At 45.3% G+C, this 18536-nt stretch overlaps 1 protein-coding gene across 4 annotated transcripts; it reads right to left on the bottom strand.

Annotated features, from left to right (window-relative positions):
* Positions 1 to 346: 346 nt before the first annotated feature.
* On the bottom strand, positions 347 to 15938 carry mindy1 (MINDY lysine 48 deubiquitinase 1). Of its 4 annotated transcripts, none has more exons than XM_030740784.1 (12): positions 15867 to 15938; positions 10679 to 11292; positions 9640 to 9891; positions 9225 to 9427; positions 7999 to 8056; positions 7599 to 7663; positions 7070 to 7228; positions 6056 to 6158; positions 5800 to 5942; positions 5536 to 5727; positions 5297 to 5455; positions 347 to 4383 (listed from the first exon to the last, which is right to left on the bottom strand). In XM_030740784.1, the coding sequence occupies exons 2-12, from the start codon at positions 11019 to 11021 to the stop codon at positions 4318 to 4320; spliced, it is 1743 nt and encodes a 580-aa protein (XP_030596644.1). In that variant the 5' UTR covers positions 11022 to 11292; positions 15867 to 15938; the 3' UTR covers positions 347 to 4317. The 4 variants fall into 4 exon arrangements, with proteins under 4 accessions (XP_030596644.1, XP_030596641.1, XP_030596643.1 ...); XM_030740781.1 differs by having other exon boundaries at positions 15744 to 15881; XM_030740783.1 differs by lacking the exon at positions 15867 to 15938 and adding an exon at positions 15244 to 15448.
* Positions 15939 to 18536: the final 2598 nt, after the last annotated feature.

Genomic DNA, 18536 nt, shown 5'->3' with positions numbered 1-18536 from the left:
CAGTAAACTAACATGATACATTAATCAGTTACTGCAGTTATAAGTTAAAAAAAAAAGCTAGCGGTAATGTGCGCTCTTCTAATCAAGTGTGATCAGAACACTGATGTAGCATCACAAATATATGTCTATGTGTAGCATGATACCAGCTAGCGTGCCAACTAGCATCTGCACTTTCACGAATAATTTATAAATACAGCTTTCAAAATGTTTTTTCTTTGTGGTGGACAAATGTTTGTCAAGTTTTACTGCAGAGACAGAAAAACAATCCAGAAATAATAATAATGCATGTTAATGTTTGTTAACAAATACATAAAACTGAACTAAAATTCTAAGTTTTTATTGACAGGATGACAGATAAACCAAAGCCTGAACAGTGTGGCAGCAACCAACAGTCACACCAAAGAAAGAAACATAATAAATAAAATACCAAACAGCTGAAACCACAGGCGGTAAAAAACGTGGACGTAACTTCCCGTCAGAAAAAACGAAGCCACTGTGGAAGCACCTTAAACCTGCATTCTATCTGAAGGCCACCAGATGGCGACAGCTGCGGCTACAGTCTTACAGAAGTCTGCTGTATGAAAGTATAAATCTGTGTGGTGAATCTTGGTCATACATGTTGCAAAAAGGAGGATTATGTGTGGTCATTGTTTTTTGCAACAGTGATGGGAACTACGGCAACGCTCATCTCGAGCCTTCAAACAGGAGTTCACAAAGCAACAGGTGATGTCACAGTAGCTACGTCCATCTTTCTTACCGTCTACGCCTGAAACCCTCAGTCAGGCATGATGGGAACGTTTTTAGGACATTTTTGTCACACTTGAACTTAGTGTAGCTTTAAAAATGTTAATTGATATTAGAACACGTTTTTAATTCTTCGTTTCACCCCCAAAACCTCATATCCGAACAAGAAAGCCCACTGAGTTTCAACACAGAGAAACTGTTTTTCATTTAAAAATCCCTCCTGAGGTTATTTTTGTTTCCACAGCAGATTTTAAACATCCAGAGGCCTCATCACCAGGAAATTACACAAAACACCAGCTGCAAGTCACAATTACGATAATCTGTCAGCATTTTGAGTTTGCAGTTATTCATTTGAGGCACCAAAGCCACAACTCTTCAAATCTATCTGTCAGAATTATGAGACAGAAAAATCTAACTCCTGCTGTTTGAAAAAGAAAATAAAGCTCAAGTTCAACAGGTCAACATGACTTACGTTTAACATGTTTTGCATAAAGTACCAAAACTTTTGACTCAAGTCCAAATTCTGAGATTTGAAGTCATACCTGAAAACTAATTTACTGCAGATAATGACACAATTATCATAACCAAGTGCAAAAACAGCTGAAGCTTCAAGTCACAGAAATTAGATAAAAAGTGAAACATTTAACTTATTAGGCTAATCTGTGAGAAATTAAACAATTACATTACAAATTTCTCCCTTAAGACAAAATTATTAGTGACCAAGTCTAAATCTTAATGTTCAAACCACATTTTTGAAAGACTGAATTAAAAAAAAAAGTTTTAAAGTTTAAAAAGTGTCAGCATTTTGACTTATTAAATCAGAACTCCGACATCACAGGTAACATATAATTTGGTCAAATTTAATATTTCTATTCAAAAAGATTAGATCACTAATAATTCAGAATATTCAGACAAAAGTATAAAATTACAAAATAATTTAGGCGTATCAATTAGATTAAAACTTCTTTGGACAGAACTATATTTAATAAAAATATGAAATTCTGGTTTCTCAAGTCAAATTTGTGTTTGTTTTTGTATTCTTTTGTTGGCATTTGTGTTATCCTGGCACCTTCAGGGTGCCATATATTCTGCTCTTGTGGGGGATCAATAAAGACGATCAGCTCTGGAGCAGTGATGGGGCCAGTTTTACCCTTTATTTGAAGTTTGTGAAGAAACATTTTTGATATTTTGGCAGGTTTTTATGGCTGAAATGTTTCTAAGAATGGCACAGATAAACTCAGCTGCAGCTGTCTGTAAGTCCAGGCTGACCTTCATGGGATTTTATACTAATCAAATGAAGCTCTGACTTCAGGGTGTTTCCTCTAAAATGTTTGAGATAAAGACTCTGCTCCCATTACTTTCTGCACCATTTTTATTTGTTCTGCAGAAAGCGATGAGCAAATTTTAATCTGCTGGGAAACAAAAATCTGAAATCCAAAGGGTGTCATGAACAGATCGAGGAGCTTCCATAACTCTGAGACAGTCGGTCTCCTGGTTTTAGCTTCCAGCTGTGTTAAAAAGCAGTGGTTTCAAATGGCTCCATTTCACCAGGGGGCGCTGTGACAAAATTACAGGATCTGACCTTTCATTTTCCTCCACAGGTTCAAGTCAGACTGAACATTTAGGAAGTTCTGCTGAAACTGGTCACAGAAAAAGTTCAGAAAGAAGCAGATTAAAGACTTTCCAAAGAACCTTCAACCTTCAGGCTTCAAGGTGCCAACTTCTGCTCAATCACGGTTTATGAAGCCTTCACAGGACAGCTTATTAAAAGGTTAATAAATCATTTAAGAGCGTCTGACCAGCCAGACCACCGTCTGTTCAGTCAACAGATAAAATGTAAACCGTCATTTTCTGCATTTCTGATGGCAAAAACCAAACTTCAGCCTCAGCAGCGGGTTTATGTTTTACAGCTCAACAGTGTTCAGATATATTTTAAACAGTTATGAAGATAATTTGGAAAAAAAAAATTTTTTTCACGATGCATTTACATGTTCTTATAAATGCATCCACCAGGCAACTGACAGTTTTTTCCTGCTTTTAGAGGATATGGCATCACAGAGAGAGGAAATCCTTATATGGTCACTTCAGACACAGACCTCAAATACCAGCTGAGGGTTTGGGAGGCTGATGAAGATGCCTTCCTGTCTCTGTCCCCTCACTGTCTGCTGCGATTTGGTGCTATATAAATAAAACTGAACTAAATTCATTTTCAAAGTTAAATGTGTTTTTGATGCTTTATAGAGGAACTCTGACAAAAAGCGCTCAACATGAAGCTGGACTTTCAGCTTCATCCACTCTCGTGTTCGGAATCAGATTTATTTCCAAAAGAAAAGCAGAAATGATGTTTAATGGGATATTTTTACTGTTTTGGAACCTGGGCACCAGCCACAGGAGGAGGCGGCACCAACAAGCACTGGGTTTCTGCCGTATTTCAGAGTAGATGAACTGAGGGGCTGCACTGAGGCCCACGATCAGATACCTGAGCAGAACATCACCTTCACAAACCTTCATACAACATAGGGAACAAATCAAATTGGTATCTTCTTCACCAGAGCTGGTTGAAGCTTTGCGGCGTTAAAGAGTCGCTCTGTGGATCACTGTTTTCACTCCTCTCACTTCTTCTGGTCCGAGAGCAGCCATTAAGAGCATCCCCGCACAGAAAACGCCACTAAATCCTCCGATCCTCAATCTTCACTACGAATAACTTCACCTTAACACTCGTTGGTTTCATTAGCTCAGCTGTTTCCAAGAAAGAGCCGAGCTACAGCAAAAGCCTTGGCTGTTCCACAAAAACTTTAACGCTGGCCAGAACTCGAGAACGATGTGACCTCGGATGCAAACTTCACACCCCTGTTCACCATCACGAGGCCTACATGCTGACCAGGGGTCATAAATCTGTCGTGCACTTTGACAAAATTGTCCCACCCCGTTCCCGTTATGCATCCACAGCCGAACGTTGGCACTCGCTCAGCGGTGCGCCTGTTTTGAATCTTGTACTCTATCAGAGGAGCTTTGCATGACACACAGTTCATAATAATTTTTCTTTATCTGACGTTGGGCCTCGGTGCAGCCCCTCAGTTCATCCTCTGTCTGAAACAAGCTGTTTCAGCCCCTCCCCCTTTAAGACAACTTTCTTCTGATTGGACAATTTCAGGAAGCCTACAGAGGAGCAGTACCTAAGAGCAACCCTCTCTGAATATGAGCTTTAAACCTGCTAAAGAACATAACTGCTGAATCACTGGCAGATTATTTCAGTCACAGCTCTATACAAAGACTCTTGACTCCTATCTGCTAAAATCAGGGGGGAGAAACATCTGACTGCAGCGGTAAACTGGCTTCTGGTCAGTTCTTATTAATGATAAATAACCGGTTTAATAAAGACATTGGTGACAGCTGAAGCGCACATCTTAAAGGCAGATTTATTGGCCTGCAGTACCTTTGACCTGTGAAACAAAGGAAAAGCTCTGAGGTTTGGCATTGAGCGTGACCCCTCCCTCACTCGCCGCAGACACACCAGGAAGTCTGATGGCATTACAGACAACAATGATGATGATGGCGGTGATGAAGAAGAGTCTATAGGAGGGCACAGTCTGAGTCCTTGTCTCTTCTCCTGGTTTGCTGTGAGCCCTGACCTCTGACCTGGAACAACATAACAAGGTGTAATTACCCCACATGACCAACACAGCGAGCTGATCTGCTTTCTGGTTTTCCTACTCAAGGCTGATGTTTACAGAATTAAAGTGTGCTTATGATTAATAAGCTCAGTAAAAGAATTGAGATGGTAACAGTTTATAAAACTGGACGTTTTTTAAACACTGATTTGGACACATGTCTAAATGTGTGTATGTGGCACTGGGACACCCTAGGCTGCAGGTCAATAATCGATTTTGTAGTTGTATCATCAGATCTGGTCGTATGTTCTGGACACTTGGGTGAAGAGAGGAGCTGTCACCTGATCACCACCTGGTGGTGAGTTGGATCAGGTGACGGGGAGGATGCTGGACAGACCTGATGCACCTAAACATATAGTGAGGGTGCAGTGGGAGCACCTGGAAGAGGCCCCAGTCTTTAAGATCTTCAACCTCCACAGCTGGTAGCATCCTTAACGAGGCTGAGGACACTGAGTCCAAATGGACCATGTTCCACACCTCCACTGTTGGGGCTGCTGCAGAGAGCTGCAGCTGCAAGGTGGATGGTCAGACCAGATGGTGGCCTCCTTCACCTCCGGTGTCCATCAAATGTGGGAGGATTTCGGTGAAGCCACGGAAAAAAGACTTCTGGACAGCCTTAAAGCGATTTTGGCAAACCATCAGGTGACTCAGGAGAGGAAAGGAGGCACTAACGCTCCCGCTGATTCAAGTGTTTCGAAGGTTCAGGTTTCACATTGATGATGACAGACGAACTTAAGAGTTTAGAACTTTTTGAGACCTCATTCTGGATTCAGGTGTGATAACAGTGGTCTTTAACCACTGCCTACAGCTTGACATCCAGTCTCCAGGTGACTTTACCTGTTGTGGTCTCTGGAGCTTGAGAAACTACGCAGACAGCTTACCTGCTGTGCTGATCCCTGTTGCTGGAGTTGCTGCTGTTGCTGCAGTTGTTGCTGTTGCTGGTATTCCTCCTGCTGGAGCTGCCGGGCCAACTCCAGGTCACTGAGGGGCCCTGGGGCTCCGCCCTGCTGCTGCTGCAGGGACACCGCCACCAGGTAGTCCTGATACCGACAACACCAATCAGAGACGCACTAACGGCTCAATGTGCTCAGTGGCAAAAGGTATCATCCGGTGACCTCACCTGGTCGATCTGCCGCTGCTGCTCCTGAGCACTGGGTGGGTTGGAGGTGGATGGAGCTCTTTGAGGAGGATGACACAGCCGGAAATCGGAGTCACAGAAGTTTCCGTCACCCTCGAGATTATGAAGAGACTCCCAGACCACAGATTCCTCCTGCAGGAAGCCTTGATCCGTCACCAGCAGATACAGGTGCCCCTGAGAGGACAAAACTTTATTAACAGCCCCACCTTGTGTTTGATCATGGTACTGCACTGTGTATAGCCCCACCTTGTGTTTGATCATGGTACTGAAGTGGTTGTTCCTGAAGAACACAGAGATCTCGCCCTCTCTGGCTGTCGTGTTGAGCTCACAGAGGCCATGATACGACAGCTGAGTGGCTGTGGACTCCAAAAACTGCTCCGCTACCAGACCTGGTCACCACACACACACACACACACACACACACACATACATTGTGTACAGGTTCAGTATTGTGTACAAACACGTTTCTCCAGCCCATGTCCAGTGGTTGAACGTGTGTTACCTTCACTGACTCGGCTGCTGTCTGCAGAGTGTTTGTAGTCGATGATTTTCTCCACCAGTTGGTTGTAGCTCAGTTTTCCCACAGCAGCAACCATCTCTGGACTCTAAACACACAACCAGGAATTTAGTGCCATTCTGCCACTTGTCCTGTGGGTAGCACCAGAACCCCACAGAGGGTCAGACTGACCACTGCCCCATGAAAACAAACAAGCGTGGGTGTCACAGACACTGAAAAACTTTTTAAACCGTGGTACTGCAGTGTGTGTATAGCCCCACCTTGTGTTTGATCATGGTACTGCAGTGTGTGTATAGCCCCACCTTGTGTTTGATCATGGTACTGCAGTGTGTGTATAGCCCCACCTTGTGTTTGATCGTGGTACTGCAGTGTGTGTATAGCCCCACCTTGTGTTTGATCGTGGTACTGCAGTGTGTGTATAGCCCCACCTTGTGTTTGATCGTGGTACTGATCTAAGTAACATTCATCCCTTTTGATCATGATCATTAAAGACATTTTGTATACTTACTATTTTGACAACTGTTTTCTTAGCATTTGTTCATCATCTCTGGACATTTTTTAAATGATCTATTTGTATTTGTCAGTTTATTCATACTTTGTTTCATTCTATAAATATTAGGTCCTTTGACAGATTTTTGATATCTTACTCCTTTTTACATTTAGCATTTTTAATGTTATTTTGCTGCTCAGCATGTTTTCAGGTTGGAGCTGCAGGGTGCAGCCTGACATTACCCATGAAAATGGTAAAGGGACCGGTGCTTGTAAAGTGCTTTTTTTTTTTTTTTAACTCTAACCGAGCTTTGTACTGCAAACCTCATTCAGCCACACACTCACTCTGAAGGACGCATCGAGAGATACTTTGCCCAAGGGTACCACAACACGCAGACCGGAGGAGCCGGGGATCGAACCACCGACCTGTTGTGAAAACCTTTCTATGACGATGTCAGGAGCATCTTCACAGTCCTGCATTAATCCTGACACACTTCACGCAGGTGTTACCTGAGGGTCGACCAGCCAGCCGTGGTACAGCGGGATGTCCAGCAGGTCGAACACGATGCACTCGGGCGTGTATTCAAAGTCCGTGACTCCAGTGAAACGAACGTTAACATCTAGCCCTGTGGACAGCTTCGGGAGGACTGCCATGGCATCGCTCATGTTCTGCAAACACACAATCAGCTGCAGCTCAGCCCAGTTTATGTTCAGTATCTTCATCTCACACAGTGATGAAGAGCGTTTGACTAGCAAGGCCACCTGCGCACACAAAACCCGCTCATCCAACACAGACCTGCTGATACAGGCCTAAACAACACAGCTTGCAGACAATCATTTCCCCTCACTGGGAGTATCAAATAAATATTACCTATGTGAAAATACTCCTCTTGAAATAAATGATATAAATGTTATAATCCAAGTGTCTCAATAAAATGCTTTTATTGATTGGTTGGAAATGTGAGCTTGTTGTGAGATTCAGGTTAGAATGAGTCTGAAACAGCAAAAATGTGGATGTTTGTGTGTTTTTTTTGGGTACCTGCTGGAAGTTGAGCTCCATGCCGTCAGTCTTCTCTCTGGGAGTGACGGTCAGCACACACTCTCCTGAACAACACACCAACCAAGACAGCGTCAGCGAGGAGCATCAGAGCACCCAGCGGTCCGTCCTGACCTGGGTCTACTTCACATTTCAGACCCTACAGAGCTCCAACTTTAATCTCTGGGTTTCAATCATCGGACCAAACTTGAGGCTATGGTCATGTGGTCCCATTTTAACTTCCTGACATCAATCCATGTGACCAAAAACACATTCATGCCTCACATTTATTCTTTAAACCAACCTTTAAAAAAAAAAAAAGTATCCCAGATGAGTTTTACTGAAATGTCAGCATGGCTGCTTGTTTGTGGGGTTTTCCCACATTCATTCGATCTGCTCTTACCCAGGTGAGCCATCAGGTCCTCGGTGGTGACCACTTCAGTCTGAGCAGGGAGCTTGGCCTGAATGAACGAACACACACACACACACACACACACACACACACACACACACACACACACACACACACACACGAAAAATGTAACTGAGGCCCCAGTTTGCGTTTCGGCTTCCCGTTGACACGAGAACAGAGTGAAAGCGATACTTTTTGGATGGAGTCCCATCATTTTTGTCCACGTCAGTTTCATTAGTTTGTTTTTAAAAATAATTCTGTTGAACCACAATCCAAAAACTGTCTGATTTTCATGAGTTAATTTTCAGTAAAATTTTATTATTCATTTTGTCAGTTTCAGGTTATTTCAGTGACTATTGTGGGTTTTTCTTTCCTTAATGGAAGGATACCAACTGTTTATCCACGTGTACATGTGAGTTATAATAATTTCATGAGCTGAAGGTGAAATTCACCTTCTCAGGTCTTTATGCTGACCTGACCAAAGACCTCATCAACCTGGTTAAATGTGTGGGCGGAGTTCGTGTAGGTGTCGGTGCTGCATTTCTCATGTGCAGCTGAAACTGTGACGAGGCTGCTTCAGCAGACGTTTACGGGTTGGGCTTTTGGAACTAAAAAGGTGGAACCAGGTGACATATCTGACTGTGTTTGAGCGCTTTAGGTTATTCAGATTTACACTGTGAAGCTCTCTGGGTACCAAAAAATGTACTAAGGCTCGATTCCCGTTCAATTTTCAGCTGCCAAAAATCTGCTTAGAGATGCTTCTAGATCTTCATGTGTTTATGTTTATTTTAATTTGAGTTCGACGTAAATTTGAGCTTCTGTGTGAAGATGCAGGATGAAGAAATCCGATCATAAAAATGAACACACCTCCCTCAGACAGGAATCTGAGAGCTCATCAACGGCCTGTTTTTGTACTGCTGCTCTCTCTGAGCTGAGCTTCAGCCTGTTTGGTCAACATGGGGCCATTCGAAGCAGCTGAAACCCTTACCAGCATGACATCACAAACAGGAAGCACCAGATCACTGCCAGCCGGAAGAACTAATAAAAAGTTCCCAGGCAGACTCTGCAGTACCTGTATTTGTGCTTTTGGCCCAGCGTGTACATGCTGAATGTTGGGAAGTCTTTGCAGCTAAATAAAAAAAAAAAAAAAAAAAAACACCTGTCCTTAGATGTTTGTGCTGCAGAGGGGTGGGGCCAAACATCCACCACATTTTTACCTTCCAGCGAAGGAAGAGTGTGTTCATGATGGCCAGCAGAGGGCAGGGTCCGTTCTCACTCTGGGTGATGATGGGCGTCTTCTTCTCCTTCCAGGTAATCCACTTCACCAGGTAATACGCTGGCATGGACGGTCCAGGCTCTGGTGCAGCTGCAGCTGCAGGAGTAGCAGCTGCAACAGCGGCAACAGCAGCAACAGCGCCCCCTGTGGAGAGGACTGCACTTACATGGCTGAACATAAATCAGAGTTAAAGCTATCTCCATTATGATCAGGTGCAAAATCACTGAGTACAAACTACATCATCCCAAATTACATCAACAGAAGAAGACCTGCGGTCAGGTGACAGGTTGTGGAAAGCAAACACTTTTTTTTTACTGGAAAGTGAGGACAGTTTCAGGAACATGTGGACACCCCACCAGCAGCTTCCAGCGCCGCCTCGTCCTTCAGACTGGGGACCTCGGTGGACGGAGAGCGACCCTCGACACCCAGAGCCGAGTAGGATGAGGACAGGCCGTCCTCCACGTCCAGGGAGTTTCCTGTGCCTGTGACCCCATCTGACAGCTCCAGACTGGGGATGGAGAATGACGCTGAGTCTGTGGACTCCCGCTGGTCATCTGAGCCACCAGCCGTCGCCACTGAGGAGCTCTCCTCCAGGTCCAAATCCAGACCTGCACACATAATAAAGCATCATTAGAGTGCCGTGGATTGTCTTTAGATGGGACCTAATTAACAGCTCGACTGTGGGAATCATTTTTTGAAAGTGGGGAAATTGGGGACAGTATTTGCAAAATGGAGACTGGAAAGTGGTACTTTTCAGGAAATTGGGGATATTTCTGAAAGGCTGAGGATGATTTTGGAAATGTGGCAAAATAGAAACCTCTTTTTTTTAAAAAGAAAACTTTGGAAAGGAAGTACCAAGAAGTGATCTAAAAGAAGCTCAGAGTTTGAAGAAAAGGTCCAGAGGTGCACGAGGAGACGACCTCGAGGGGAGATCAACCAAATGAGGTATAATCTGGCGGTTTTCACAGGTCGATCCCTATAACTCGGTGCTGGGCTCTACACTGAACATAATTTCACCTATGGTATGGACTTTTCTTATAGCACCTTACTGGTGAACAGACAGAACAAATTGTTTAAATGTTCTAAATTGTTTGCCACTGGGGGCGCTGTAGAGTGTGTCGAGGGGGCACCTGTAGTGACTGAGTCATCAGCGTCACTGCTTAAATCAAACATTCATAATGTGGATTTTTAACTTCAGTTACTGAAACCCGTCATGGGTCTTCAGGGTCAATACGCCACTTTAATCACCTCAGATCAGTTGATTCGTTTCTGGACTGGTAGGTGACTCAAGTGCACCAACAGGTACCAGTTAAGAACGCAAACCAATAATCAAAAGCTGTCACTGTTTAACGAGCCATTCGTGACTGAAACGCTGTACTTGGTCTGTCCCCTCACCTGGATCTGGATCCAGTCCTCCCTCAGGGGCTCTGAGCAGAGCTGACAGCTCTACTTCTTCTGTGGTGGTGGCGATGGTTAGAGTCACGTTCTCAGATGATGGACTTGGCGATGACTCTGGCGGTGTGGGTGTGGCCTCCTCCTCCTCCATCTGGATGTTGGCGAGCGTAGGGCTGTCAGTGGCACCGTTGCTGCTCAGTACTCTGAGGTGAGATGGCTCCGGCGTTATGGTTAGCGCGAGTTCATTGGAGAAATTCTCTAAGCTGAGAGTCGACTCCTCCGAGCTGCGTTTGATCAGCTGGTCTGCAGCAGCGGCCGCCGGCTCCGAGCTGGACTCCGCCATGATCAGCTGACGGCTTCACAAACACGACTCCGTATGACAACACGTGAAGAGAAACGAATCAACAAACTGAAGCCGTCATGAGAGAAATGCGTCCTTGGCATCAGGTGGGGTTTAACACAGCAGGCGGCGCTCCAACATGGCTGCGGGGACACCGTCAATAGGGAGCGGTTTATCTGCCCACCACCTGCCGAGGGTGTCAGAAAACAAACACACCCTTCTATCTGAGAGCGAACATGACGCCCAGCTTCAGGTCGATGAATGAACAGAAAATCTGAGGATAGAAGAAGAGAAGCAGTGAGGGGTGTCACTTTAATCTCTTAGTGTCAAAAAGCTGCTGTTGGGGTTTTAGTTTATGACTGAAAGATTCTGGGAAAATTAAGAGTTCAATTCAATTTTATTTATATAGCCCGATATCACAACAGTTGTCTCAATGTGCTTCATATTGTAAGGTAAGGACTCTACAATAATACAGAGAAATCCCAACAGACAAAATGACCCCCTATGAGCAGCACTTGGCAACAGTGGGAGGGAAAAACTCCCTTTTAGCAGGAAGAAACCTCCATCAGAACCAGGCTCAGGGAGGGGGGGTCATCTGCTGAGAGGGGGCTGAGGGGAGAGAGACAGAGATTAATAATAACTAATGATTAAATGCAGAGTGGGGTATATCTTTGAGATAAGATGGGGCCTGACTATTCAAGACCTTGTATGTGAGGAGAAGGATTTTAAATTCTATTCTAGATTTAACAGGGAGCCAATGAAGAGAAGCCAATATGGGAGAAATCTGCTCTCTCTTTCTAGTCCCTGTCAGTACTCTAGCTGCAGCATTTTGGATCAGCTGAAGGCTTTTCAGGGAGCTTTTAGGACAGCCTGATAATAATGAATTACAATAGTCCAGCCTAGAAGTAATAAATGCATGAATTAGTTTTTCAGCATTACTCTGAGAAAGGATGTTTCTAATTTTAGAAATATTGCGCAAATGCAAAAAAGCGGTCCTACATATTTGTTTAATATGTGCATTGAAGGACATATCCTGGTCAAAAATGACTCCAAGATTTCTCAGTGTTACTGGAGGCCAAAGTAATGCCATCCAGAGTAAGTATCTGGTTAGACACCATGTTTCTAAGATATTTACAAGATATTTCAGTTTTATCTAAATTTAGAAGCAGGAAGTGAGGTCATCCAACCCTTTTAAAACTTTCCCAAACAGTTCCCAGTTGCTGGGCGTCCCAGTTGTTGTTCTTTGGATTTTGGCTGCTTTCATATTCACTGTCAGTCTAGTCCTTGTACCTGAAGAACAATGTTGTTTTGGGGGTGGCTGTAGCTCAGGACGTGGAGCGGGTCACCCACTGATCAGAAGGTCAGCGGTTTGATTCCTGGCTAGGCCAGGCTGCATGCCAATTTATCCTTGGGCAAGATACTTAACCCCAAGTTGCTCTCTGTTGGAGTGTGAATGTTAGATAATGAAAAGCACTTTGAATAGTTAATCCTGGAAGTGTTTGTATGAATGAGGTAAATGTGTTGTATGAGTGCTCAGAGTAGAAAAGTGCTATGTAAGAACTATGATGTTATGCCACTTAACAATGAACTATGAATCATTCAAAAGAGGCCGCTAACAACGGGTTTTATGGAGTGATTAATCTAAATTGGACATTTTTGTTCAAGCAGAGCAGCTTGTTCGGTGTGCACAACCTCTACTGTATTTACTGAGAGCAAACATGTATGTCAGTGTTTTACAGAAAGGTTCAACATTGTGGTTCTGTTAGAATTAGAAATCCCCTGAGCAAATTTAAAATGTATGAATATAAAGTGTGGCAGGCTGAAAATGAATGCACTCCCATTATCACTGCTCCCCGAGTCTGCAGTGAGAGCACTACCAGGAGGTTATCCTGACGTTTGAGTAATGATGCTTTCACAAAAATGCACGCAAGGGAGGGTGAGGTTGTTTGGGTGATTAACAGTGCACAGCCCATGAGGGAGCGAGCGATGTCCCCACAAAAACGATCTGGTGTAAGTTCAGGTTTTATGAGACAGCTCAGATCCCTGAGAGGAGGCTGAAGGAGGACCAACATGTTTCTGATATCAGGAGGACTCTGCAGATGGAAGCTGCTGGGACTGTGAGGTCCTGAGGATGGAGACTCAGGTGGAGCTCAGGGTTTATCCAGAGGAGCGCTGCACCATCACAAACTGAGCTCTGTGTGGAGCAGCTGACCTGCACCATGAGCGTGACTGGCTGTCAGAGCCCGAGCCGTCCCTGAGTTCAGTAAAATCCTGGTATTATTACTGAGGAGCAGAGAGGGACTCGGTCACAGTTACACTCTGGTAACATGTGCCCTCTCAGTCCAAATAAATGAACACACCCACAACCACAACATGCCTTTTTTCAGCCTTAAATTTAAGCTACATGCTGCAAACCTCAGTAAATCACCTTTCTATAATTATTCCTACAAATACATGCAGAACAAAGCCAGCTACCAAAATACCTGCTGTGTCCACACCTTTCATTTTGGGACTCAGATTTACTAACGCTCTGTGGTGTAGAGTGATGGCACATTTCAGTCCCAAACTGACCCTGCAGCAGCTTTTTAACAGCAGAGAGGGCTCAGCTGTGGTGCATAGCTGGGGAATCTGTGCCATGCTCAGTTATTTTATCGGGTCTATTTATTTTCAGCGTGCAGAGGAGCCACCATACAACACGCATGCAGGATATTTTTAAAGTGAGCTGATGGATTTCAATGCTTCTGATTTTTAGTCAAACAGTGAACGCAAGTGCAGCCACACAGCTCTGTAACACCACAGGTCACATTCATGTGCTCTCAGATCTGATCTACAACACTGAGACATCCGTCAAACTAACAGGACTCAGAAAGATCAGTGGTCTTAGACTCATGCCTGAATCTAACAGTGTAATACTGGCACAGAAAAACATAGTGGTGATGTGTGACGGGTCACAGAGGCTCCGTTTGTAATAAGGCAGCTCTCCTGCTGATCGAGCGTGCCTCCACCTGAGCTGTCAGATCTGAGCTTCTGGCTTTGACTGTGAAAAAACACAGAATTCACAATTCAGCAGAGAATCATTGAGGGAGACAGACGGCATCAGAGCAAGAGCAGCAACCGCCCCGCGGGAAAGCCTGAAGGAAGCCACATCAGGGAGGAGAGAGCGGCACACAAGAACCGACGAAGACGGCCAGACAGACGACTTTAAGCTCTTCCGTTCAGGCTGATGACTCACAGTTTAATAACGTGCACTCGTGGTGAAACAGCCGCAGAAACATAACTGAAACGCTGCTGTCCTCGGCTCAGAGAGCGCCCTGCAGCCATGGTTAAAGCCAGGAAGCTGCCACGTTTCCAAAATGTACCGTTTTAACAAAAAAGAATAATTCAGAAGCTTTCACAGCTTTTCATCAAACAGCAGTCTGATGGTCTGACCCAGGAGTCGGGTCAGAGTCGGCTCTGAACCGCTGGAGGTCGACCCCTGCAGGCCACCTGCCACTGTCTGTACTTCATATTGTAAACAGCAGCTCTTTATTGAACATGTTTGATAAGATAAACAATGATCCTGACTACATTAATAAGAATAAATTACAGTGATTAGGAGGCAGTGAGATTTTAATGTAAGCACAGAAGCCTTTACCTCAGGGTTACAGAAAGTTAATAAAGTCAAACTGCTTCCTCCTCTGAGGGCAGGGCTGTATTTTAGTGTATACGTTTCATCACCGTCTGACCAAAAACACACAGGTTAAAGGTCACTGATGTGCTTGCTGTAGTATTAGCATTACCCAAACCCGGAGCTCTGCTGCGGACCCTGCACCGCGCACCTGCGCTCTGAGGCTCTCAGGTGACCACACCTGTGCTCAGAGCCGGCTGGCTCACGTCCAGCGATAGTAAGCTCTTCAGTGCGCAGGCGCGGTGGGCGTTCATCAGGCAGTTAAACAAGTGTTCGTTCAAGTTTCCCATGATGCTCCTCATTCAGGTGCGCGCAGCTCGGCGGACAGAGGTGTGGCCTGAGCGCGTGCACCCCCGGCTGGCAGCAGCGCTGCACAGCGATCATCAGCTCAGCGGAAAGCCGGCTGAAAGCTGCCGAACCCGCGGCGCTCCGCAGCTTTCTGCCGCTGATGGTAGCTCCCCCGGCTAACGGAGCTCAGTTAGGCCGGGGTGCCTCACGCACGGCCCCGGCCTCCGCGCTCACACCGAGGACAGTCCTCCCGAAAGAGTCGCAGCTTACCAGAACGGGTCTGCGGAGAGCGCCGACGCTGGCAGGTGAACGGGCGTGCTACCTGTTTACATTCGTCTCCGTCAGCTCTCAGACCCCGCCCACCGCTGCGTCATATCCGCTCAACCTCAGTCGTTTACGTTAGCCACCTGGCTAGCTTTAAACTTTTTCATGTTGGAAAACTGCGTTAATGTTTGAGTCCAGCAGCTTGTGAAGCTCCGGCACGACACGCAGATAACACACAACTAAACGGAACCCTAGCGGAGCTGGCAGGCCGCTTCAACACGGACAGTAAAAATGTTACACACAGTGTTAGCTTAGCATGAGCTAGCTAGCACTCTGACAACCAAATGCGATCAGAAAAAGATGAAATTTAACGTTTGTTGGTTTCTGAGCGGCGCTACGCGCACAGCCGACAGCCACACTCCGCCCCTCCCAGTCGGGCCAACACGCTGATTAATTCGGCCTGTCAGAAACATGCAAGAAACACTCGATTAAAATAAAATACGCACTTTTCCTGCTCCAAGGCGGGTCGTACCTCCCTGCCGGAGAAGGAACACCGCAGGGCCGAATCAATGCGAGGAGGCCGCACACCAACCGCGCCCCGCCGCAGTTCAACAACTTTATTTATTCACCTTGATCCGCACGGCTCCCGTCTTCGCACTTCTTTTTAAAAACGTCACATCCGGTCTCACCTTTTCGCTCCCTCACCTTCTATACGGCAGGGTGCGTTGGATCTGTGGACCGCGGTAACACGAGTGGGCGGTGCGCTCACGCTTATTAAAGTGCGTCTCTGTGAGCAGCATTAAGGCCGCGGGGATGAAGCGTCATATTAAAACACTCGACGTTTTGTTTAATTTTTTAAAATGACCTGTGAAACAGGAAGAAAGTGAAAAAAGAGGAAAGGGAGGAGGAAGTCAAACAGGAGGAAAGTGGCCTTAAAGTATTTTCTAGCATCTCTCCATACATAAAGCTATTTTCTGCCAGCTGTGCTGCTCAGCTTCAGAGAAACATCAGGTGTGCAACACGTTCAGGTAACTGGCAGAAACAGGCCTGGACTCAACCACAGGAAAGGCTTCACACACAGGCTGCGGTCAGAGATGGACCACATGAAAACCCAGACCCCGAACATCTGCAGAAGGAGGTCAGCCCTGACCGCCGGTCCCATGGGGTCAAAGCGTCTGTGTGATCATGGGGTCAGTGACCGATCGGGGAGCTCGCACTCACACGATCAGCTCAGAGGCAGAAACACAAAGATGCCAAAAGTCCACAAAAAGACGACACAGATGATTTCCAATAAAACACAAAGTGCAAAAGTATCGACAATCTGAAATGTCCAGAAGTAAGACTGCAGTCACGTGATAGGTGGTAATAATAATATTAATAATAATAATAATAATAATAATAACTTTCTTTGAATGGCACTTTTAAAAATACAGTTACAAAGTTCTTCATACAGATTAACCCTTTGAAGTCTGAGATACAGTTATCTACCTTTGCTTTTACCTTTATATTTCACCTTAAAAACGGTTCACCTCACCTTGTTTGGTATCATTGTTTCAGAAAAACCTCATGTGTGACTGTACAGTCATTTTTTTCATCTTGACATACTGTACTAACACACTGGACCTAAAATCACACAAAAACATAAAATCTGAGTAGATGTTCTTTTACTGTGAAAACCACAAACAAGTTTAATGGACAATGTTTATAACTTAAAACACAAATATAAGTTGTAATTTTCAAAAATGTATGTACAAATTTAGCAACAACAAAGTTATATCCTGTCCCCCACAGACATCACAGGCCTGACATTTCCAGGTGTGTCCCTCCTCCTGTTGTACACCTGGAGACAGCATTTACATCTGAGCCTGCCTTTGGTGGCTTTTTGGCCAAACACTGCCATATTACTTTTTTATTGGGAAAAAGTACAGCATAAATGTCTGATCATAACTTTGGTTTTACTTGTACACAACTGCTCCAACCAGCTGAGTTTGGACAGCTCCAGCAGCTTCAGCTCCAATAGTTTTGGTTTTACAGGTGGAGGACACTCACATTTTTCCCTCCTCATCTTTTCTGACTGTTTTTCATTAGTTCTGCATTTGGCTAGGGTCAGTGTCACTGCTGGTAGCATGAGGTCATACCTGGTCCCTACAGAGGTTGCACAGGTAGTTCAACTCCTCCAGGAGCTACAAAATGACCTCCAGCAGCCCCTGGCATGAATGTCTCTGACCAAACAATCAGAAACAGACTTCATGAGGGTGGTCTGGGGGCCTGACGTCCTCACTGCCTGGCACCGTGGAGCCCGACTCGCATTTGCCATAAAATACCAGGACTGGCACCCTGTGCTTTTCACAGATGACAGCAGGTTTACCCTAAGCACATGTGACAGACCTGAAAGGGTCTGGAGAAACCGTGGAGAACATTATGCTGCCTGTAACATCAGTCAGTATGACCAGTTTGGTGGTGGGTCAGTGATGGTCTGGGGAGGCATATCCATGGAAGGATACACAGACCTCTAAAGGCTGGGCAATGACCCCCTGACTGCCGTCAGGTATCAGGATGAAATCCTTGGGCCCACTGTCAGACCCTACGCTGGTGCAGTGGGTCCTGGGTTCCTCCTGGTGTGGTGTCCAATAGAACCCCTCTGGGATATTTCGATACATCCGACACTGCCAGGTTGTACCTCAAACTGTCCAGGAGCTCAGCGATGCCCTCGTCTAGATCGGGGAGGAGATCCCGCAGGACGCCATCGGTGTGGCATCCTTTCATTCCTAACACATTACCCAGTCCATATCAGTGTAAATATCATCATGATTTTTTCCCCATGGAGCTCTGATGTGTTTTTAAAGTGTTCCTTTAATTTTTGTTTGACCAGCATAGATCCACCCATTTTCTTAGCTGTTTATCCAAACACTGAATGGCATGTTAAATACATGACCATGCCTATAAATGCATCAAACAATGTTAAAGATTGGTAAATGCATTTATTAAGTAATGAATGAGAAAAAAAATTGCTTCTGTATGTATTTGTATTCAGCACGGTGATGTGGTGGTTAGCACTACACCTCACAGCTAGAAGGCCTGGGTTCAATTCCACCTTGGCCCGGGTCTCTCTGTGTGGAGTTTGCATGTTCTCCCGTCTGCGTGGGTTTCCTCCCACAGTCCAAACACATGCACTTAATGGGGTTAGGCTAACTGGTGATTCTAAATTGCCCATAGGTGTGAATGTGAGTGTGAATGGTTGTCTGTCTCTCTGTGTTGGCCCTGTTACAGGCTGGTGACCTGTATAGGTGTACCCTGCC

Source organism: Archocentrus centrarchus, chromosome 11, assembly GCF_007364275.1.
Source record: "Archocentrus centrarchus isolate MPI-CPG fArcCen1 chromosome 11, fArcCen1, whole genome shotgun sequence".
Taxonomy (NCBI): Eukaryota; Metazoa; Chordata; class Actinopteri; order Cichliformes; family Cichlidae; genus Archocentrus; species Archocentrus centrarchus.
Note: the sequence above shows the minus strand (reverse complement) of the source record. Positions and strands in the feature narration are given on the sequence as shown.